Source organism: Symphalangus syndactylus, chromosome 13 (genome assembly GCF_028878055.3).
Source record: "Symphalangus syndactylus isolate Jambi chromosome 13, NHGRI_mSymSyn1-v2.1_pri, whole genome shotgun sequence".
NCBI lineage: Eukaryota > Metazoa > Chordata > Mammalia > Primates > Hylobatidae > Symphalangus > Symphalangus syndactylus.
The window spans coordinates 89,906,966-89,931,227 of NC_072435.2; the positions used below are offsets into that span (position 1 = coordinate 89,906,966).

At 44.3% G+C, this 24,262-nt stretch overlaps 1 protein-coding gene across 13 annotated transcripts in view; it reads right to left on the bottom strand.

Moving 5' to 3' along the window:
* Window positions 1–6,558: 6,558 nt before the first annotated feature.
* The window catches only part of TMCC3 (transmembrane and coiled-coil domain family 3), a 304,986-nt gene continuing 287,282 nt past the window's right edge, over window positions 6,559–24,262 (bottom strand). For 11 of the 13 annotated variants that reach the window (XM_055238347.2, XM_063614277.1, XM_063614278.1 and 8 more), the window contains 3 exons: window positions 21,013–21,929; window positions 17,859–17,994; window positions 6,559–11,154 (listed from right to left, as the gene is read on the bottom strand). In XM_055238347.2, coding sequence (XP_055094322.1) covers window positions 10,852–11,154; window positions 17,859–17,994; window positions 21,013–21,929 — 1,356 coding nt within the window. In that variant the 3' untranslated portion in view covers window positions 6,559–10,851. The remainder of the gene's footprint in view (window positions 11,155–17,858; window positions 17,995–21,012; window positions 21,930–24,262) is intronic. The other 2 variants (XM_055238348.2, XM_055238342.2) reach the window with 1 other exon arrangement.

Below are 24,262 nucleotides of genomic sequence, written 5' to 3' on the forward strand. Positions count from 1 at the left end.
GAAGAGAAGGAATAGTGAGTTGAGGAGATGCAGGATCATAAAAGTGGGTTTAGGACAGCAGCAGCTGGACATTTGTGTATGCTGAAATGAACCCACTGGAAAACAGGTGCTGATGAAGATGCCGGCTCTCAGAAGAGGCAGGGAGCCCAGGTGGGAGAGTCTGTCCTGGACAGAGGCCTGGAGTGGTATGAAGAAGGAGGGGTGAGCCGAGGGGAGAGCTGAGGCCTGATGAAGTGGGGACCTCAGCCCTCTGCAGAAGGGAAGCTATTCAGCAAGGGGGTGCCAGGGAAGGCAGCGGCTTCCTCAGCACTTGCTGCGGGAAGAAACACTTAAGTCCCAGCCTTCCAGGTAATGCTGTTTTCATCAGCAGAGCCCCACTGGCCTGAGCTGGAATTCCGACTGGGCAGGTGTCATGGGCAAGGGCCGGGGGTCAGGCGCAGAGGCTGCTGTGGAAGCGTCTCACGGGTGCAGGAGCCAGCAGGGGCGGCCCTGTGTATGCCTCGGGGCTGGGCGTCCCGCAGAGGGGGTTACTCACTGCTGACTCAGCCCCAGGTGCTCATTTGCATGTTATTTATTTCAAGCCAAAAACACTGGAGCAGGAGTACAGGAGCTTCTCATCCCCTTTCCAAACAACCACTCCAGGTCTTCCCAGCGCTCCTGCTGTTTTGCTGAGTCTCTCTGACCCAGAAATACTTCTACTTTGGAAGAGTCTACTAAGCTGTGCTGTACAACTATCTGTGAAATTGAGCTGAAAAATTCAAAGAAACACTCAGAAAGTTCATTTTCTCTGTGAGGATATCAAGGTAAGTTTAACATGCCAAGAGCCTGGGCCTTCCCCCTTCCAAATATTATCTTATTTTCGTCTGACTTCTCCCCCACCAGAATGTAACCTCCAAGAGGATAGGAACATTGTTTTGTACTCTGTGCCTAGAACAGTACATGGCATGTAGTAGGTGCTCAATAAATGTATTAAATTCTGTAATCCCAGCACTTTGGGAGCCGAGACGGACAGATCACTTGAGGCCAGGAGTTTGAGACCAGCCTGGCCAACGTGGTGAAACCTCGTCTTTATTAAAAATACAAAAAATTAGCTGGGCATGGTGGTACATGCCTGTGGTCCCAGCTACTCAGGAGGCTGAGGCAGGAGAATAGCTTGAACCTGGGAGGCGGAGATTGCATGAGCAGAGATTGTGCCACTGCACTCCAGCCTGGGCAACAGAGCGAGACTCTGTCTCACATAAATTAATTAATTAATTAATGCATTAAATTATTGAAGGCCCTTGGGCACCCCATGCCTTCAATAATTTAATGCATTTATTGAGAATCTACTATCTCATCTAATCCCTATAATCCTAGGCAGTTAACAGTTTAGGAAGGGGAGATTCTCAGAGGTGAAACACCGCCTCTCCCATCCCCTCATCCTCATTTAATCAAACTGCCAGTAAGGGGAAAGCCCCCGAGTTTCGAGCTGGGCTTCCCACACGTCATGGAGTTCAGAAATGCCTTTATCAGTTTATTAGGTGCCCACTTCTGTGAAACTGATTCATGCTAACAGATTCACTCTGACAAGAATATCCCTGAGAAGAGAATGCAAATGTAGTGATTTACATTCAAGCATATACAGCTGCCAAGGAGCTGAAACGTTCTGCCCTGTTGGACAGCTCAGTCTGTCCCAGTAGAAAGAGTTCACTGAGGCTGCCAAGCAGCCCCCAGCTTGGCTTGGAGCCTGCGCAGAATCGATAGCCTCAGGGAGGCCATGAACAAGCTCTGTGAACCAGAAACCCAGAAGACCGAGTGCAGCTGGCCAGGCAGGATCCCCGCCTGCTCTAGGGACACAGCTGCCACTCTCCAGCTCACCCAGAGAGCCAGCCACTGGCCTTCTGCATCACTTTACCTTCTCCTTTGAGAATGATTGCTTATTGACTGAATGGGTCTCCTTCATTCCCTTTCATTCATGGTTTCCATGGACTTTCCTTTTTCTTCTTTTTTTTTTTTTTGAGACGGAGTCTCACTCTGTTGCCCAGGCTGGAGTGTAGTAGCATGATTTTGGCTCACTGCAACCTCTTCCTCCTAGGTTCAAGCGATTCTCCTGCCTCAGCCTCCGGAGTAGCTGGGAATACCCGTGTGTGCCACCATGCCCAGCAATTTTTTGTTGTTGTTGTATTTTTAGTAGAGATGGAGTTTCCTCATGTTGGCCAGGCTGGTCTCGAACTCCTGACCTCAAGTGATCCACCCGACCCAGCCTCCCAAAGTGTTGGGATTACAGGTGTGAGCCACTGTGCCCGGCCTCCATGGATTTTCTTAGTCAATTGTTTGTTGTTGACAAGGCATAGCAGGAAGTCACCTTGCAACAATTCTGACCACGTTTGGGGACAGCCACCTTTCTGAATCCAAGCATCTTTGGGTCTCTGCTGGTTTAAGCCACTGTGTGTGGGGATGTATAAACTTCTACCTGTGGCCTAAGTTTTGGGGTCTTACAGTTCACTGTTCCCTGGAGCTACAAGACCTGGGCATCAAAACACAGAAGAAATACGATGAAGGAAGAGAATTCAAAACCACTTTGGGAGGAAAGCCCTGGTAGAAGGCTAAGCTAGCACTGTTGCTTGTGACGTTGACAGTCCGAGAATCAGAGAAGGATCCAGGCCTCCAAGAGCTTCTTTGGCAAATGGAGTCCCTCACTGCTAGTACAGACCAGAAAGTACATGACTTTATTTTCTTTCTACTGCTCAGTGACTTATTTTAAAGCAGAACAGGAAAAAAAAGAAAAAAAAAAAAAAAGAAATCCAATTCTCAGTGCCTAAGCCAGAGTGGAGTAACCACCACCAAAACAGCTGCTAACATGGCTGACACATGTTCCTGTTAACTGCTTTAGTCAAGTTAAAGGCCTGGCAAGGGAGAGATTCTGGCTGGCTTAGCAAGGAGAGAGATTTCTGAGGTAGCCACCACAGATGGTAGCAGATGTCACGCAGCCTCGGAGCAGAAGCCACCAGGGACTTCACCGTCTTGGAGCTGAGCAAAAAAGCTGAGAAACACTCAGCCACGTCAACTGCCAATTACACACCTCAAGAATCTCAGGAAGCCAGGGAATGTGTAAAAGTTTCTGTAATTAATCGCTTTCCATTCTCTTTACCCACAAATCTGTCAGCTCATGGCTCGTCAAAAATCAAAGATGCTGGCTTCAGGTATCTCTGCCCTCACCTTGTATGGCCAGCAGCATGAAGATGGAAATGCACAATTTGTAACCACATTATTGACTGCTATAGTCCTAGGATTAAAAGTGATCCCTGACTGACAAGAAGCCAGTTGTTCAATTCCTTCTATTACAGTGTAGGGTAGCGGTCACCCGTATAGGCTAGAGTCACACAAGCTTGGGGATCCCCCAGTACCTGCTGCCTGATGCTGCTCATTATTTTACCTCTCTGAACCTCAGTTTCTTCATCTATGAAGCCAAAATAATAGTGCCTGTCTTGTTGGGTGTTGGAATGATTACATTTGATAGTGCAAGTAAAGCACCTGGCACAGTACACTGTATACAGTAAATGTCAAAGAATGCCAGGTATCATCCCAAATCTATGAATGCCCAGAAAGGTGCTGTTTGGTATTGCCTTGTTCCTTATATGACCCACAAATTTCTACATCTCATAATCATACCTATTTAGAAAATAACTCTGTATGTGGGGCTGCAGATATTCACAAATTTAATTGCAAATTTTAAAAGGCTATTACTGCTATTAAGACTTTAAGTTACTTTGTCAAATGGTGACTATGGACCTCCTCAGATGTACAAGATAACTTCTTTTTTTTTTAATTCTTTTTTTTTTTTTTTTGAGATTGGGGGAGCGGTCTCACTATGTTGCCCAGGCTGGTCTTGAACTCCTGGGCTCAAGAAATCCTCCCACTTCAGCCTCCCAAAGTGCTGGGATTACAGGCATAAGCCACAGCACCCTGCCCAAAATAATTTCTTATATTAGAAATCCCGGTAGGGCATGGTGGCTCATGGCTGTAATCCCAAAACTTTGGGAGGCCAAGGTGGGAGAATCACTTGAGCCCAGGAGTTCAAGACCAGCCTGGGCAACAAAGTGAGATCCTGCCTATACAAAAAATAAAATAATTCGCTGGGCATGGTAGCACTCACTTGTAGTCCCAGCTATTTGGGAGGCTGAGGCAGGAGGATCACTTGAGCCTGGGAGATGAAGGCTGCAATGAGCTATAATGGCACCACTGCACTCCAACCTGGGTGACAAAATGAGACCCTGTCTCAAAAAAGAAAAAATCCATACATTACTCAAAACTGGTAAATATTGCTTTATTCTATAGCACTATGCTTAAGGAAGCTTGAAATCAACTAACATAACTTTTCTCCATTTCTTTTTTTTTTTTTTCCAGGGAAACACAGAATTGGTAAGGTGTTTTCCCTAATGCAACATTTAGGAATATACTGGGCTGGACACATATTTCATTCAATCACTTCCATTGTCTGTATTCATCCTCAGACATCAAATGACAAAAACACGCAAAATAACAGTTGTTCCCCATAAGATTTCCAAATATTCAGCTATGCTCCATTTCCCAGGGCACAGAATGGGCTACTGTAGTTAAGAATTTTTCTGTCATCTGAGAGTTCTAGTTTGTCTGTACAGGGCGAGTGACCAAAGTAGAAAACTTGTCAGGACATGAAGTGACTGGAAGCAGAGGGCTAAAAAGGCAGGATGAGGAAAACAGAGTCGTGAATTCTTCACCAGCCAAGACGTCACGGAAGGCTCGTGTGTCTGAGCTTCCATTCCACCCGCTGATACAGCAGTCCCCTCTCAGCCGCGGTGCTGCTTCTGTGGTTTCAGTTACCCGCAGCCCGCCAAGATCCAAATATAGCAAATGAAAAATTCCAGAAATAGGCGGGGCGCGGTGGCTCATGCCTGTAATCCCAGCACTTTGGGAGGCCAAGCGGGGTGGGTCACCTGAGGTCAGGAGTTCAAGAGGAGCCTGGACAACATGGTGAAACCCTGTCTGTACTAAAAATACAAAAACTAGCCAGATGGGGAGGTGCATGCCAGTAATCCCAGCTACTTGGGAGGCTGAGGCAGGGGAATTGCTTGAACCCGGGAGGCAGAGGTTGTAGTAAGCTGAAATCGCACCACTGCACTCCAGCCTGGGTGACAGAGCTGTCTCAAAAAAAAAAAAAAAAAAAAGAAAAAGAAAAATTCCAGAAATAAACAATTGGTAAGTTTTCAACTGTGCGCCATTCTGATCTGGCAGTGTCCTGTACTGTCCCAACTGGGACCTGAATCCTCCCTTTGTCCAGTGTGTTTATACTGTAGACCAAGCTTGTCCAACCCACAGCCCATGGGCTGCATGCAGCCCAGGACGGCTCTGAATGCAGCCCAATGCAAATTTGTAAACTTTCTTAACACATTATGAGGTTTTTTGTGATTTTGTTTTAGCTCATCAGCTGTCTTCTTGTTAGTGTATTTTATGTGTGGCCCAAGACAATTCTTCCAATATGGCCCAGGGAAGCCAAAAAATTGGACACCCCTGTGGACGCTTCCCGACTGTGAGTCACTTAGCAGCTGTCTTGGTTATAAGATCAACTGCTTCTGCTCAAGTAATCTTTATTTTACTTTACTACAGTACATGGTCATAATCACTCTATTTTATTAGTCATTAATCTCTTACTGTGCCTCATTTATAAATTAAACTTTATCATATGTATGTATAAGAAAAATGGTATATACAGGGCTCAGTGCTATCTGAGGTTTCAGGCATCCCCTGAGGATAAAGGGGGAATATTGTAGGAATAGCGTTGGTATCTGTACCACTGGACTCGTTCATGAGTTCACACACTGTGAAATCAAGTGCATTGTAGACACCAAAGCCCCAAACAAACTGGAGACAGTCCACTAAACCGACTACTGGAGTCAGGCGTCTGCTCCCTCCTGTGCTTCTGCCCTATGCCCACCCGGATTGGCACTGCCCTTGGTGTCTCATTCCAGCTCATGAAGGCTGTGCTTTGTCCTCGCCATCACTTCCCCTTTTTCAACACAAGGACATGTTTGCTAGCATCTTAGCCTGACTGTGAATAAACCACCCTTCCTTCTGCCGGGGCTCAAGCAACGGGCCACACATCACCAACTTCCTACGATATAGAAGACATGAGATTCATTTAAAAATTGACTACAGGGGGAGAGGGGGATAAATAAATGCAGCACAGGGGATTTTTAGGGAAGGGAAACTATTCTGTGTGATACTGTAATGGGGGATATATGTAGTCATACATTTGTCCAAACCCACAGAATGACAACACCATGAACCCTAAACTATGAACTCTGGATAATGATGTGTGTCAATGCAGGTTTATCAACTGTAACAAGTGCACCACTCTGGTGGGAAATATCGCTAATGTGGAGGGGAAGCTATGCCTGTCTGGGGGCAGGGGTTATAAGGGAAATCTCTGTACCTTCTGCTCAATTTTGCTGTGAACCTGAAAGTGCTCTAAAAAATAAAATCTATTAAAAAAATTGGTCACACACACACATTTGCTACTGAAATGGGGTCCAACAAATGTGAAAATTTAAGAAATCTACCTCTTTATTTAACACCAAAGCTAACATCAAGAGTTTATTTAAAAAAATAATCGCACCTGCTTTGGATTCATTGATGACATCACAATGGGGTGAAGATCTACAGGGAATTTACAATTTTAGGCTGACATGAAACTAAGTAGTAACTCACAAAATGGAAATTCTGCAACAAGCCTCACAATAAACATTTCCAGTTTCTACTTTCAGAGTTGCTAACTACTGCCTAAACATATCTTAAACACGGAGCACGTTTTGTTGAAATATTTCTCTTAGGACAAACACAGTAGACATGCTTTAAATAAATTAAAATTGCAACACATAAATCATTCCTAAAACAATCAAGGTGCATTACTTTCTAGCTTCTTATAAATAGAACTGTACTGATTTCAGGAAACTATAGGTTAGTTCTGTTTCGTATCTTTTTTTTAAGCATCTTATCTAGTTTTGATGTGAATAAGCCAATTTCATTCTTTGCAGTGATTTATCTTTTTAAACCAACTCGTTCCTTTGTGCATGTGCTAACCTTAAAATACCTCTTCATATAAACCCTGAATTTTAAGTGATGCCATTTCTTCCTACCCCCAGTCCACTCCTCAGAATTACAGAAACATGTAAAATAGGTTGTTTAATCACACATGTTCATATGAATAAATATATTTAAATGTTTTTCCAAACCAATACAACTATATCTGGATTCACTGCAAAAACGTTCCCATTCAATGCAAAATAATTTGGTACAATCCGACCAAAAAAGACAAAAGCAATTAGTTGCCTGAGGGAAGCTGGTTCCTCATTATTACTGAGCCCATAATTAAACCTGATATGCTAGAGAAATGGCAAGGCAATAAACACAGAGTGGAGCAATATTTAAATGAAAACAAGAATGACAGAGCTGGAAAGAGCAAAAACCACACGAATGCTAATTGACAGAGAAGGATAACAGCCCCACCGGCTGAAATGAAAGACGGAGGAGTTTCGGAAGATTTCCTTCTGTGAATAGCTGACAGGGATCACGCAGGCAAAAAGGCTACCGTTCCAAGCTAGAAACTTGGGACTAATCCCACGTTCATTGTCCAAACCCAGCAACGGAGTGTTTTTTTGCTGTTTCACTATGGATTTCCATTTTTTTTTTTTTTTTTGGCAGTTGGGGGTGGGGTGTTCTGGTTTAACCATATTCAAAGTTTGAGCTTGAAATAACCAACTTAGACCCACAGGAGAGTATGTCACCAGATAAACCCAGTGCTAGAATCCAATGTCCAGCATCTTCAACCACTCAGGAATGTTTGCTGAGCGACCAGGTGGTGCTTACCACCCAACAAGCACTTTCCATCTTTGGGTTTGCCCAAGATGTTTACCATAAATGAAAGGTGTGGAGAAAGGATTATAGTTGACGCAAACATAAATTAAATATCCAATTCCAGCATATGTTATAGCCACATCACTATTTTTAATTGTAATATTTCTAAAATGTCATTTAATCTCCTTACGCATTGAAGAGAACAAACAGTGGGAGTGTTTATTCCTTAAGAGAGAATAAACTGCAGAGATTAAAAGTTTCCTTCGAGTGTATCATCTTATTAAAAAGTACAAAGTTTCATGAACTTTCAACGAGACTGCGAGATAAATACGCCAGGTAGGTTGAACCTAACCAAGTGAAAACAAGGTTATTTGACATTTACTGACAGTCAATGAAAATATGAATTATTTAAAAGGAATTCATGATCCAGGTAGGAGGATTTAGCCCCTACGGTATGTTAGAATAAAGCTAGTTTCTAGCAGGTTCTGTTAACAGCTCCAGACTAGAGGGGACAGAGTGTGCTGCTTTCCATTCTCTTCTCTACTTCTGTCACTGGGGAGAAGATACACGGATCACAGTTCTGAGAAGTGTGCATTAAAGCACATTTGCTAGGCTGAGCACTGGAATGGTGTGGGCTGGTGTGAAAATGAGGCCTACTTCTTCTTGGACCCTCCCAGAGCCCTTCACCTCAAGGGTTAGAAATCTCTCCTTCTCTAAACTAACAGCAGCACTCAATCCCTGGTGTGTCCAAAGTGGTGCTTGGAAAGATTCACAGATACCAAGAGGGGCCCACCCAGGCCCCAGCTTGATTTAGGAGTGTAAGTTACACTCAGCTGTCAGCCCACGCTGAGTCTGATGCCGACAGGTAAAGGGTAACGCTGGCCATTGAAATACAAAAGCTAGAGGAAGCACAACATTCTCTCTGCCTCCCTGCCTTGCACCTGGCCTTCTTATCTGTCCCCTAGACTTGAAAGGTCAGTGTATACACATCAACGTGGTACACCAGGGGCAGTCTGACAATGAAAGGAGAGACAGCCATGAGATCAGGGTGGGACTGGTAACTCCCTCTTCCCTGAATCCAAAATACTTTATCACCAAAGATTTCATGAAATGACATTTATTGTTTAAAAAAGCGTGAGTCTGGAATTAAGATAGTGGTGATGGTTGAACAAGTTTGTGAATTTACTAAAACCACTGAATTGTACACTTAAAAAAAAAAAGCAAGCTTGAGCTGCGTAAGTCCCACTCATACACACTGGACTTGTACTAAATGCTCAACTCTTCCATTCTCTCAGACTATGGCACATTCTGTCACATTTTTTTTCCTTCAGGAGATTTCCCTAAGAGCTGTTTGCAAAATATTGCACTTAATTTGAATCCAGGAGACCTGATGTCTTCTGGAAGAAAATGTACACTCACATGCCTTCCTGCCAGCAGCAGATGGCGGGAGTGGTGGGACATTGTTTACATCTTCCTCTTTGTTATACACACAGAGACACAGATTTAAAGGAAACTATCATCTGGGCTGAAGGTGGTGAATGGTATCCCCCAAACAGGGATGTGAACTTTTGAATGTTTTCAGCTCAGAGGCAGTGTGGCCATCCCAATACCTCAGGACTTATGTTGAGTGGGATGTTGAGACAGGTGGCAACCTTGGCTCAAACACGGACTTAATTTATTTTATTCTTGCTAGCCTTTCACATCTCGAAGAGGACGCTCTCAATCTCCATCCAGGTGAATTGCTCCCACTAATCTAGCCGCCATTCAGTCACACCCTATGTCCTCGTTTCCTCATGCTTCCAGCGTTCCGACACCTCAGTGCACTTTAACTTTAGAGGCTATGATTCTGTTGTCCTTCAAGGAAAAAAACTGCAACATGACCATCATTTGTTTTCATTTCCTGAGTAAGCTTTGCAGTCCCTCACAGACCTGTGAATAAAATGAATCACATAAAGTGAATCATATCCTCCAGGGGGGCTTACCACAATCAAGATTTGCCAAAAAACAGCCAAGCATGGTGGCTTGTGCCTGCAGTCCTGGCTGCTTGGGAGGCTGAGGTGGGAGGATCCCTTGAAACAAGGAGTTTGCAACCAGCCTGAGCAATATTTAGCAGAGCCCTGTCTCAAAAAAAAAAAAAAAAAAAAAAAAAAGGTTTGCCAAAACACAAACCTTCAGAGTAGTGCTCACAGGATTCCAAATTAATGTTAAAGTCACAGTCTGATGAGGGATTCGAAAACATTCCTGCACACTCTGAAGGCTGGGCATTTGCTAGCCAGTTCAGACAAAATCAGGTGTTGGCTGCCTGGGTATAAGAAGGTGAAAGCCCCATTCATAAATCCCTGTGCCTTCTCATTTAAAGTGTAACACAACCCCTCAGGTAGACTTGTTGGATAACAGGTGTGTGATAAGATTTCCATGTTACAGGGTCATACACGACTGACCGCTGTGGACACTGAGTACATGACGGGACCTATGGTCGCCTGGAGACAAGCAGGGTGGATCACACTGGGACCATAGGCCACAGTGTTTAACACTGCCCAAGCCTGTGATTCTTCATTCCCTGAATCATGCATATCCTTGCTTTTTATAGGACTCACAGAAAATAACCATTAGCAATCATGAAGCTCAATTCTGACAGAGACTTAGGAGAGAGACCTCTTTCTTCTGGATCACCAATTATGCCAACGTCTCAATATACAGAGGTTTACCACGCTGGGCTAGTCAGGTGGGCAGGAAATCGGTCTGATTAAGGCAGTGAGCAAGGTAGGAGAGCTCTGAAACAGATTCGTGTTAACGAAGTACAAGGACTGAGTTGGCAACTGCTACCGAGTTAAGAGAATTGTAGTTATTTACACCACACAGCCCTAGTTTTTCTCACACACGAGTCCGCACAATCATTCGTTGTAAAATTTGGTAGTATGCATGGAGTTTTCTTTAAAACAAAAACTTGGAAGAACTTGAAGGCAGGAACCAGTGGCTTCATCTTGGTATTATTATCCTTTCTATGGCACACAGGATATGGTCCCAGTTTTTACAAAATATAGCAAGAAGAGTCACAGCAAAGAAGGTGCCAAGAATGTGGCAGCGACTCTTCATCATGGGTGAGACGAACTTCGCAATGGTGGACACACACACTAAGATGACAGTCATGAAGGCCAGGATCACGTTGATGCACTTCCCCAGGAGAACTTTAGCATTCACGGTGTCTGTCTGCAGAGCTTGCTGCTCTTGTTGGTGGAGCTCCAGCTTAGAAATGCGAGTCTGGCAGGATTCCAAGGCTTCCTGTGGGCAAGAGGGAGAGCAAGGGTCAAACAGTGTTGGGATGGTGAGCAACATGTGAGTGCTCACTCAGCTGTACACAAAAGCCCCAGCTCAGAAAGCTCAATGCCCAGGCGGCTGCGAATCCCCAAACTGATGATGATGGTGATAGACAAAGATGTGGAACAAGAATCCCAGGCTCATTTTCTCCTGTTGTTCACGAGTAGAAGAGCATGTGGATACAACCACAAAATACCATAAATGAGGAAGTATGGCTAAGTTTTTTGACTTTGCCTTTTTTTTTTGAGACGTAGTCTTGCTCTGTCGCCAGGCTGGAGTGCAGTGCGTGATCTCAGCTCACTGCAACCTTCGCCTCCTGGGTTCAAGCGACTCTCCTGCCTCAGCCCCCCAAGTAGCTGGGACTACAGGCACTCACCACCATGTCTGGCTAATTTTTGTATTTTTAGTAGAGACAGGGTTTCACCATATGGGCAAGGATGGTCTTGATCTCCTGACCTCGTGATCGGCCCGCCTCGGCCTCCCAGAATGCTGGGATTATAGGTGTGAGCCACCATGCCCAGCTGACTTTATCTTTTTTTTTTTTTTTTGAGACAGAGTTTCACTCTGTCACCCAGGCTGGAGTGCAATGGCGTGATCTCGGCTCACTGCAACCTCTGCCTTCCAGGTTTAAGCGATTCTCCTGCCTCAGCCTCCTGAGTAGCTGGGATTACAGGTGCACGCCACCACACCTGGCTAATTTTTGTATTTTTAGTAGAGACAGGGCTTTACCATGTTGGCCAGGCTGGTCTCAAACTCCTGACCTCAAGTGATCTGCTTGCCACGGCCTCCCACAGTGCTGGAATTACAGGCATGAGCCACCGTGCCCAGCCTGACTTTACCTATTTTTGAAATAAAGTGATATAAAATATTGGTGCCTGTTGGTGCCATCAGGGACAAAGCAGAGAAGGAGGGAGGTTCCACTTTGTGACTACTCCACCTTCAGCCAAGGAGTGTGTGGGACCTCCAATGGCTAGTCCTTATTTCCACTGCTCAAAGATTTCTGTCCATCAGTTAGAGATTGGCAGAGGAAGGCGAGAGAAGGGAGGGGAAGGGACTGAGGCTGACTGTGGGGCAACTGTGCTTTCACCTGCTCTCTGAACGCGGTGTTACTCAGGACACCATCCGAGGCTATCTCCCTGGATCTCATCCATGCCAAGTCTTCAGTTACTAAGACACAGATGGCTACAAGTGTATCTCTAGGCCAATTCTCTCTTCTGAGATTGACTCACAGGTCTCCATGCCTCTTTGACATCTCCATCAGAGCTTCTTGAAAGCACCTCAAATGCAACACGTGCAAATGTGGCTTCATGTATTGCAGCTACCCAACACCTGCAGTCAACCCTGTTCCCTTCCAGTGTCCTTCTTCTCAGAGTACAGCACCATGATCCACCCAGTTCCTCATATGAGAAGCCTAACGGGCATACCCTGATACCCTTCTCATCCAACCCGTCACCCAGCCACGGAGGCAACATCCGGTTTCTAGCTCAATTGGTCCGGTTCTCTCTCCGCCCGGTCAGCACCCCAATCTAAGTCACCAGGATCTCTTGCCTGCAATAACCTTACACAAATTTCCCTATACACCCTTTTGTTCCCCACCCTCATGAATCCATTTCCACACAGCCACTCAAGTGGTCTTTTAAGGATGCATATTTGATATCACTCCTTTTCATAAAACCTTTACAATCTTTAACATGGCCTTCTAAGGCCTTGCAAGGCAAGGTTCAGCTCCCTCTCCTCCCTCACTTAATGACTTCTTGCCAGCCCCTTGCCCTGTTACAGTGCTCTGGCCTTTTCTAAGTTCTTTTTTTTCTTTTAAGAGACAGGGTCTCACTCTGTTGCCCAGGCTAGGATGCAATGGCACAGTCAGAGCTCACTTCAACCTCAACCTCTGGTCTCCTGCCTCAGCCTCCTGAATGACTGGAATTACAAGTGCGAGCCACCACACCCAGCTTTATTCTAAGTTCTGAAAGGGAGCATAGACTCACCTCAGGGCTTCTGCATATTCAGTACACTCTGCCTGAGACATGTGCCTCCCCCACTCCATCCCTTCTTCACCCGTGGATCTCCCACGCATTTTTTAGGTCTCGCCTTGATTGCCACATCCCTGGGGAAGCCTTTCCTGATCCATGAGATGAGGTCAAGTCTCCCTTCAGCTCTCCTCCCCAACCACAAGACATACGCTGCCTGAGGACAGGAACTGGGCCATCTTGCATTTGCTGTCCTCTCCAGCGCAGAGCCAGCGCCAGGCATGCAGCACATGCCACACACTGGCTGAATATGAAAGAGACAGCTAGGTGCCAGTAAGAGATGTGAGGCTTGACGGGTACAGTGGCACATGCCTGTAATCCCAGCATTTTGGGAGGCCGAAGTGGGTGGATCACTTGAGATCAGGAGTTCAAGACCAGCCTTGCCAATACGGTGAAACCCCATCTTTACTAAAAACAAAATACAAAAATTAGCTGGGTATGGTGGCATGCACCTGTAATACCAGCTACTCAGGAGGTTGAGGCAGGAGAATCACTTGAACCCAGGAGGCAGAGGTTGCAGTGAGCCGAGATCACGCCACTACACTCCAGCCTGGGCAACAGAGCAAGACGGTCTCAAAAAAAAAAAAAAAAAAAAAAAAAAAAACGAGAAAACAGAATGTGAGGCTTGAGAGAGAAACCTCCAGGCCTGCTGGGTGAAAAGGATCTAACTAGAGGTAGTACAATGTGCCCCTCTCTGTTCTAACTCATTTGCCAATCTGTGTTTGCTCAATTAAAATATAATCATCTTTTCAGGTTTTAAACAAGAATAATGGCTCCAAGATTGATTTGCTTTTCTTCTGCTGAATAACGCTATGGGCCAAAGAACAGGTTCTCTGTTACTATAGTAACTTCTATGATACTAGGCTACCAACGAAAAGGATAAAACTTCTTCAGATCTTACATTCTAGAAAGTGCTGGCTTTCAACAATAACAAGTATGTACCAGAAATCATGTGTTCTTTTCAACTACTTGGGCCCAAGGTTTCCTCTATTTTAGGCATAACACAGAAAAGGTGATGGAACAAGACAAAAGACCAACCTTTTAGGAAAATCCATGAATCTTTGATTATAAGATGAATTATGTGTACAAATAGACCGATCTTAGGACTGTCTTACAACTGCTGTCAATTTTTTTTTAACCAAAAGAAAAATCCAAGAAAATTAAGGGTGAATTCCAAGGAATTTGAGTCACAGCAGCCAGAGTATTCAGCCCCACAATTTTTGGTACTTCCTTGGGTCCAGTAATTAACTTATTGGGGATGATGACCATAAAAAGGGGTTATCTTGAAACATTTTTAACTGGGAATTCAGGGTTTAAAAAACCACTCAGTTGTTTAAAACAACAAAACCCTGACATCCCTGCAGACAACAGCCTCCCTGTCTCTGGCAGCCCATTTGTGTAACGCTGCCTGTAAGAACAAAACAAATAAGAAATAAAGATGAAGTCAAAAGGCACAACTGCTAGAAGCCCTGAGGAATGTGGCTACTCCCAGATGTAATAAAAAGAACGGCCAGTATTTATTTTTTGACTGTTTACTATGTGCCAGGCAAAGATTTTCAATACTTTACATGATTATCCCATTTAATCTTCTTGACAACCTTTTGAGGTAGAGCTCATTAATATTTCCATTTTATTAAGGAGGAAACTGAGGCACAGAGCACTAACTCATCTAGGTGACACAGCCTAGGTGAGGAGCCAGGATTCTAACCATCATGACAGGGAAGACACTCCAGTCATTCACCCAGATGTCCTCTGTGCACTTCTGAGAGAGAGATGAAACCAGAAAACATCGAAATGAACCTCTCTGGATTTTTAAGTTCCCTTTTTGTGGTCCCTCCCTTTATCTGTCCTCCTTCACCACTAAAATATGTTTGTTAAAACACAGAAGAACAATATTAACTTAAACTATCCCCTAAATAAGAAAACCACGCATTCAGATACCACCCAGTGACACCCGAAACAGGCTCTAAAATAGAACGACTTCGTGAAGCAATTGTACTGTTCACTTGGTAACATTTTTATTTGTTTTTTGGAGACAAGGTCTTGCTCTGTCGCTCAGACTGGAGTGCAATGGTGTGATCATAGCTCACTGTAGCCACAAACTCCTCCCTCCTCAGCCTCTCAAGTAGCTAAGGTTATAGGCATGCCACCATGTCCAGATATAATAATTAAAAAAATTTTTTTTTCTAATTATGTTGGCCAGGATGGTCTTGAACTCCTGGCTTCAAATGATCCTTCTACCTCAGCCTCCCAAAGTGCTGGGATTGTAGGCATGAGCCACTGCGTTCGGCCCACTTGGCAACATTTAACATTTAAATGGGTTCAAGTTTCTTGAATAAGCCAGTGGTGAAGTGAACTCTCCTAATCTAGAACAGGGCCAGAAACCTCCCAAGTGTCTTTTGAGATGCAGTCTCTGGGGGCAGAATTTCCCATCAGCTCTGATGGGTTAGTTCCCAGAATTATCCAAGTAGGCATCTGGGATTAGCACAGGCTCAGCCCTCAGCAGAGTGGAATAAAAATGTGGCCAGTTGAAACTCCAGCTCACACACTGCGGGATAAAGCGCTATCTTTATGTTTAATTTTCTCCCTTGTAAAGTGGGGCTTGGACTCACAGCCTTCAGCCTCCCTAGAGCTGGAGAAAATGACTACTGTCCACAGAGAAAATCCATAAAAATGAAGCTGGACATTGCTTGAAGAGTACTTTTTTAAGAGACACAGGGCCTCACTCTGTCACCCCCCAGGCTGGAATGCATTGGCACAATCACTGTAACCTTGAACTCCTGGGCTCAAGCCATCCTCCTACCTCAGACTCCTGAGTAGCTGGGACTACAGGTACACACTGCCACACCCAGCTAATTTTAAAAAGTTGTTTTTAGAGATTGAGGGGTCTCACTATATTTCCCAGGCTGGTCTCAAACTCCTGGCCTCAAGTGATCCTCCTGCCTCAACCTACCAAAGTGCTAGGATTACAGGTGTGAGCCACCAGCCCCAGGCAATTTTTTTTAAGGCAATCAAGGAGCCTGGGGTTGTTTCACTATGTGCTAGGATCACATTAGGAAATATTGGAGCACAACTTTGTTTATACTGATCCCATTATCCTTTCCTTCCATCCACCCAGATCCTACCCATTCCTTCCAGTCCCACCTTCTCTAGGACATTCAATTACATTCCTTCCTTAAGGATGACTTGCAAAACCTTGTTTGGGCCACTTAACCTCTCTGTGCCTCGGTCTCCATATTTGAGAAGTGGGGATAATAACAGAAACTACCTTAAAGGGTTGCTGAGAAGTAAATGGGAAAAAAAGAAACCTGTGAAGTGCTTTGCTAGTATTGAGCACACAGTATGCACTGAAGTGCTTTAATTTCTTACAAATAGGAATGCTATTATTATTATTATATGTATGTATGTATGTATGTATGTATTTATTTATTTATTTATTTTTTGAGACAGACTCTCACTGTGTCGTCCAGGCTGGAGTGCAATGGGCGCAATCTCGGCTCATTGCAACCTCTGCCTCCTGGATTCAAGCGATTCTCCTGCTTCAGCCTCCCGAGTAGCTGGGACTACAGGTGTGTGCCACCACCCCTGGCTAATTTTTTGTATTTTTAGTAGAGACGGGGTTTCACCGTGTTAGCCAGGATGGTCTCAATCTCCTGACCTCGTGACCCACCCGCCTTGGCCTCCCAAAGTGCTGTGAGCCACCGCGCCTGGCCATGTGAATGCTATTATTTTACAGATGAGTGAACAGGCTCAAGTCTTACTCAGGGCCACACAACTGATACGGCAGACGTGGGACTCAACATGGAAATGTTTTGCCACTAAATGACTGACTGCTCCCATGGTCCACAGCTTGCTAGGCACCACATGGCTAAATTTCTGTGGCTCACAGAGTCTGTGTCGTGTAACTTGGCCCATGTTTGTGCTGTCTTGAGTTCTTTGGCAGTTGTGCTATCCCACACTCTCCACCTAGGCAGGGAGCTTCTTGAAGCCAGAGATTGTCTCCTATTTTTACACTTTACAGTTTTGGTGGTGATGGGCCTGGGGTGGATAATAAATACTTGTTAATTGATTTAGGCATAACATATAAAGAATATTGTCTCTTAGCCAGGCACGGTGGCTCACACCTGTAATCCCAGCACTTTGGGAGGCTGAGGTGGGCGGATCACTTGAGGTCAGGAGTTTGAGACCAGCCTGGCCAACACGGTGAAACCCCGTCTCTATAAAAAACACAAAAAAATTAGCCAGGCATGGTGGCGTGTGCCTATAGCCCCAGCTACTCAGGAGACTGAGGCAGAAGAATCGTTCGAACTCGGGAGGCAGAGGTCGCAATGAGCCGAGATCACCCACTGCACTCCAGCCTGGGCCACAGAGCGAGACTCACCTCAAAAAAAAAAGAAAAAAAAAGAAAAGAAAAATAATAAAAAAAGAATATTGTCTTTTTACTTAGTAATGTCTATGACATGAGCTAGTGGGGTTAATGTGGTGCAGATAAAATGTTTATGCAGAGAAAACATTTTGTCCCATGTGCCAGAAACCCTCTAGGACTTAAACGTTTAGACTAGGCATAAACATTTAGACTGTTAAATGAATTAAGGCCAGGGAAGAGCCCAGGCCTGTGTCTAATCACGAAGGGAAAGGTACCTGGATGTCCCGCGAGCGCTCGTAGGCCTGGTAGGCCACCTTCTCCTCAATGCTGGCCAGCTCCTGCTTCAGGTTGGCTGTCTCATGCTGATGCAGGTCCGTCAGGTCATGCAGCTGGTCCTCCAGTCGCTCATACCTTTAAAAGAGAGGAGTCGATTCTGAGTGTGACATTTCACAGCACATTGCGAAACGATGTCCTTTTTATCTTCCTGCGCCAGTACCTTTTGGCTTGCTCTCATTCCCTGATGGGCTGTTTTTCCAAAAGAGTAAGGCTAGCTGTGGGAAATGAGCTTTTGGATAACACTGAGTCCCGGCTCTGGAAAGATCCAGTCTCTGGGGTCTTGACTCTCTGTCCTTGCCACTGAAGGTGCACACGGGTCAGACTAGCACCTTAGCTAGCTGCAGTGACCTCAAGATAGAGCTCATCAGCTGATGCATTCACCAGGGCCAGGCAGGAGACAGGGCTCTGTGGGATCCTGCTAAAGGAGGGCCAGGACCTCTGGTGTCTGTGGTGCCTTCTCCCTATTCTGCCCTGACACTGCTGTTGGGGTTCATGGCCAGACAGCCCACAAGGAAAGCACCATGCTTTTAGTATCACCTTCTACTGTGGAGCCAACTCTACTATTTCCAGCACGCAAACACGCACTGATTATGGATTTCAGCTCTTGGAACCTAAGTGACAATACAAAATTAAGCTTATTACAAATTATAGATGGTTCATCATGCAGTGTTTCAAAATGTCCAAATCTAAAGTAACAGAAGTACAAAGATTCTCATTCTTGTGCCCTGCCCCTCTCACTGAAGATGATTTTTCTCATATTTGAAACCTTAGCTGGGAGCAGTGGCTCATGCCTGTAATCCTAACACTTTCGAAGGCCAAGGCAGGTGGATCACCTGGGGTCAGGAGTTCGAGACCAGTCTGGCCAACATGGTGAAACCCCGTCTCTACTAAAAATACAAAAATTAGCTGGGTGTGGTGGCACGTGCCTATAATCCCAGCTACTCGGGAGGCTGAGATGGGAGGATTGCTTGAACCCAGGAGGTGGAGGCTGCAGTCAGCTGAGATTGTGCCACTGCACTCCAGCCTAGGCGACAGAGCAAGACTCCATCTCAAAACAACAACAAACAAAACAAAACAAAAAAATCTTATACTGTATATTTTGAAACAGGATGCACTGTTTGGAGAAGATGCATTCATTAGACTGGAATGACTTTGATCAACGCCAATTTCAGTTGCTTACATAGGTCACTTGACAGAATCATTTTATAAAGAGGACCAAAGAGCTTCATCCAGATTTAATGCTTATTCTCAGGCATGATTTCTCAGATGTCAAATGCTGCTACTGCTATGAATAAGCCTTTAAAGGTCTCTTCAGTAATACAGGTGGTGACTCTAACACGCGGGTCACAAACGTAACCACAGGACAGATGCAAACAGAAACCGTCCTGAACTCATGTAAATAGGGATCTGTAACGTGGGAGAAAATGTGCATCTAGAAAGTGCTATATCCCAGACTATTTGGATAGAATTGACGTTCATACTCTGGAAAAGCTGTGACTTAAAAAATAATTCTTGTGCGACAAAGATTCCAAAGATGCATATGGAAAAAAATTTTGTTTCATAAAATTGGAGAATTCAAAAGGCCACATTTCTAAATTAATACAGACATAAAATTATACATCAATTATAAAACAATAAGTAAACTAAATTTAAACTTTTAATATTATAGTATGTAATAGGCATTTTACTATTTTATCTACATTTTTAGAAGTTAATGTATTATTAACTTTGACTAAAAAACTTTTGAAGTATCTCTTTATTGGAAAAAATGGGAAAAATGACCTTATGTATGAGCTTACACACTTTTTGTTAATAAGCTATAAGCACCTAAAAGCCAGCCTACAAAACATCCACTTTTAAAATTGCCTAATATAAGCCAAAGGTTTTGAATGTATACTTTAATCTTAAGATGACTTTGGAAAGTTCTTTATTTTACTTTAGAGTAAAAAGTTTAACAAGCAAACTACAGAACATAAAAAAATACATTACATAGGCTGAGCGCAGTGGTCCATGTCTGTAATCCCATCATTTTGGGAGGCCAAGGCGGGCAGATCACCTGAGGTCAGGTGTTTGAGACCAGCCTGGTCAACATGGTGAAACCCTGTCTCTACTAAAAATACAAAAATTAGCTGGGCGTGGTGGCGGGTGCATGTAATCCCAGATACTCGGGAGGCTGAGGCAGGAGAATCGCTTGAAACCAGAAGGCAGAGGTTGCAGTGAGCCAAGATCGCACCACTGCACTCCAGCCTGGAGAAAGAGTAAAAACTCCATCTCAAACAAACAAACAAACAAACAAAAAAAATTACATAAGGACTTCAAGATTGATGTACCAAATAAAATTAACTCTGTTGGGTAATGAGTAAGTGTGTACTTGACAGTTGTTATGGACGGAAATCGAATATGGATCTCTGAATTAGCATAATGACACTATAACGGAAGTCTGCTGAATCAGAATCTTAAGATGCACGTGAGTTGTTGCTTGTATCTGATAATTTAAGGAACCACACATAAATCCTTCTCTAATTGTCAGCTAAAAGCCACAAATTATAAACTTAGAATCATGAAGGATGGAAATTGTTGGGTCTCCCTTATCTGAAATGCTTGGGACCAGAAGTGTTTCAGATTTTGATTTGTTTCAGATTTTGGAATATTTGCATATATATACGGAGATACCTCAAAAATGGGACCCAAGTCTAAAGACAAAATTCATTTGTTTCCTATGCACCATATACACATAGCTTGAAGGTAAAAGTGTACCATATTTTAAATAATTTTGTGCCTCAAGTTTGTGTTAAGTATTTATCTGTGGAATTTTCCAGTTGTGGCATTGTGTTGACACTCCAAAAGTTTCAGATTTGGGAACATTCTGGATTTCAGATTTTTGGATAAGGGATGCATCAATATATTAGGGATGTATTGATTGCTAAACGCCTTTTAATCCATATCCATATTTATTGAAAATGTAACCATAAGGCATTCTCATTTGAAGCAATCTCTCTGCAGTAACTCATCCTTTTAAAAGAATGCCACACCTATCATGTACCCACTAAAATTAAAAATTAAAAAACATGCCAATGGAATACTTTGAAATACCTGTATCTTTCCTCTTGAAGAGTCTGAGAAATAAAACCATATTCTCTCTTAAACTGCACCTTCAGTGCCTCGATGTCCTCAGCCAGCTGAGCTTGGGTATCCTTGATCTCCCTCAGTTCCTCCAGGATCACGGCGAGCTTCCCCTGGCTGTCCAGGGTGCTGGCTCCACCAGCCCCAAACGACTGGTTTCCGTTACTGTCGGCCGAGCCTGACGTGCCACTCGAACATTCATCATCACTGCCATACTTCGGTTTGTTCACAATGGTAGCGCTGCCCCCGTAGGCCCTGGCACTCGCCTCTGGCCTAAACTCCTCTAAGGAATTTTTCAAGTGAGCAATGTTGTCAGCGCTGCCAAACTTATTCCGGATCAGGTTGGCAAACTCTCTGGACTTATTGAAAACAAACACAGGTGGAGTAAGCGAGACCCCTGGCATGCCCGATTTGCTGCTCTCCATGCAATGGGGGGCAGTTCGAGATTTCACGTGGGCATCTTTCAAAGAGCGATGTATATCCTTCAGGTGGTCTTTGGAAATGTCCTTTGAGCTCCTGGAGGCTCCATTCTGCTCGATCTCTCTGAGCTTTCGATGATACTGCTCTAACTTCTTCTGCAGCTGGGCGATGGAGTGAGCTGATTTCTGATTCTTCTTCTCAAAGACTTGCTTGATACGTCCCGCCTGCTGCTTGTCCGCGCTGTTCACTAGTTTCAGATACTCCGCAACATTCCCATCGCGCGAAGTTTGCTCAATTTTTATCTGCTCTGTTACCTTTAGAATTTTTTGCTTCAGGCTGTCTGCAGTGAGTTTGACCTTGTGGAAGTCCAGGATGCCATCCGGTACATCAAAGTTGAGGTTGGTGTCTGACCCCCCTCGGCGTATGTTCAGGGGCAGGCTTAAGGTATTCATGTCATGACGTTCTACCTGAAAGAAACAGGAAAGAAGCACATTAAAATTTGAAGTCAAACAGATAATTACTGTGATAGAATCTGTGCACATACAAGATACATACATTAAGTCCCAGTTTTTCGAACTACAAGTGTCACAGGATAAAACCCCCCTGCTGTCCCCTCCAGTTGAACATAGGGGCAGCCTGGCTGCTTCCTGCATCCATCTACACTAAGTAGCTGTGAGATTCGGATCTCCCAGGGTATCCACTTTTTTTGTGTGATGAGACGGTAACCTGGCTCCCAGGGTAGAAAACGCAAAATAGAAGGAGGTCACCAGTCAGTCCTGGTCTCCCAAAGTGCCCAGGTAACTGGAATGCCTGCTGCACCCCACTCACTGGGAACTTCACCACTATGGGGAATGCATCCAACTCAGAACTCACTCACTTAACAGAAGGAGAATCTTTTCTTTTTTTTTTTTTTTAAAAAAAAAAAAAGAAAGATGGAGAAAAATACAGAAAAAGATATGAGCAGGTACATCCATCAAACAAGAACATTATTTTCTTAATGGAATCATTAAATAGATGTGATAGAATAATATGGTACAAGATTAACTTTAATAATTGAGTAATACAACATTATTTAGATATGGAAACAACCCCAAACCACACCACAGTGATATTAAAAAAAAAACGGGGGGCGGGGGGCTGGGCGAGGTAGCTCACACCTGTAATCCCAGCACTTTGGAAGTCCCAAGCAGGTGGATCACCTGAGGTCGGGAGTTTGAGACCAGCCTGGCTAACATGGTGAAACCCCATCTCTACTAAAAATACAAAATTAGTTGGGCATGGTGGCGGGCACCTGTAATCCCAGCTACTCAGGAGGCTGAGGCAGGAGAATAACTTGAACCTGGAAGGTGAAGGTTGCAGTGAGCCGAGATCATGCCACTGTACTCTATCTAGACTGGGCAACAGAGTGAGACTCTGTCTCCAAAAAAAATAATAATAAAATAATGAGAAAACTAAGACCACATAGCTTTCTCACTCAAGGGCCATTTAGGGAAAAGAACTGCAAGGCAGCATTGAGTTTCCCGGTGAAGGGGGTGGCAAGTTTGTGCTCTAAAAGGAAAAGGCAGAAGTAGACCATATCCCAGGGTCTTATGGATGCCTCTCATGGGTTGTCTCGCTTCACCACCATGCCAGACAAAGAACATGCTAGATTCATAAACATGTAGAAACCGAGGGTTAAGGCCAGGATTTGAATCCAAGTCATCCTAACTGTAATCCTCCTTCCATGTCAGGTCACTCCATTGTTGACGTCCCTGGAGGATGAAAAACGGCTCTTTGTAGAGTTCAAACACAATCTACAAACAAGTCTTAAGATCCAAACTGAAGCATCTCATTTGTCAAGATCCCTTTGATTAGAATAATGACTTGATATACAGTCTTAATAGAAATCAAATGAGAAGCAAGACAATATTCAGCATGTTACCTTTTTTTTAAGGAATTAGTGGGCTGATAGCAAAAAAATTAATAAAAAATTAGTGAATCTCACACTGAGTGATATGGTTTGGATCTGTGTCCCTATCCACATCTCATGTTCAATTGTAATCCCCAATGTTGGAGGTGGGGCCTGGTGGGAGGTGACTGAATCATGGGGCGGATTTCTCATGAATGGTTTAGCATCATCCCTCTGCTGCTGTTCTCATGGTAGTGGGTCCTCCTGAGATTTGGTTGTTTAAAAGTGTGTAGCACCTCCCCTCTCTTGCAGGCATCCTCCTGCTTTTGCTGTGGGAAGTGCCTGCTCCCGCTCTGCCTTCCACCATGAGTAAAAGCTCCCTGCAGCCTCCCCAGAACCAGATGAAGCCATGCTTCCTGTACGGCCTGCAGAACCGTGAGCCAATTAAACTTCTTTTCTTATAAATTATCAGGATTCAGGTATTTCTTTATAGCAATGTGAGAACAGACTAGTGCACTGGGTGATCCAGACTTGAATATGGACCATATCCAACAATGGGTATTAACACTTCACCACGTAATAAATCCTGCCCAGTGCTTTATTCCAGAGGAGGGAGCACAGCAGCACAGTGGGACACCATCCTAGATGGGCAGGTCAGGCCTCCTCCACAACTTACAAACATTCGTTAGCATTAGCTCTTAGCCCCTCTCTTCCAATGCACAATTTTGTCATGAATGAGAGACACTGGTTGCTTTATCTGGCAGAGGAGCACCATATAGGAAAAGCTGGAGGGAAATAAATGCCCAATCACTACAAGACTAGAAAACAGGATATATGAAAAAAGGATAAAAAAGTTGTGACTTCACCTGGTCAAGAGGGAAGGATGGGGATAGGGAATAAAGAAGGTATACA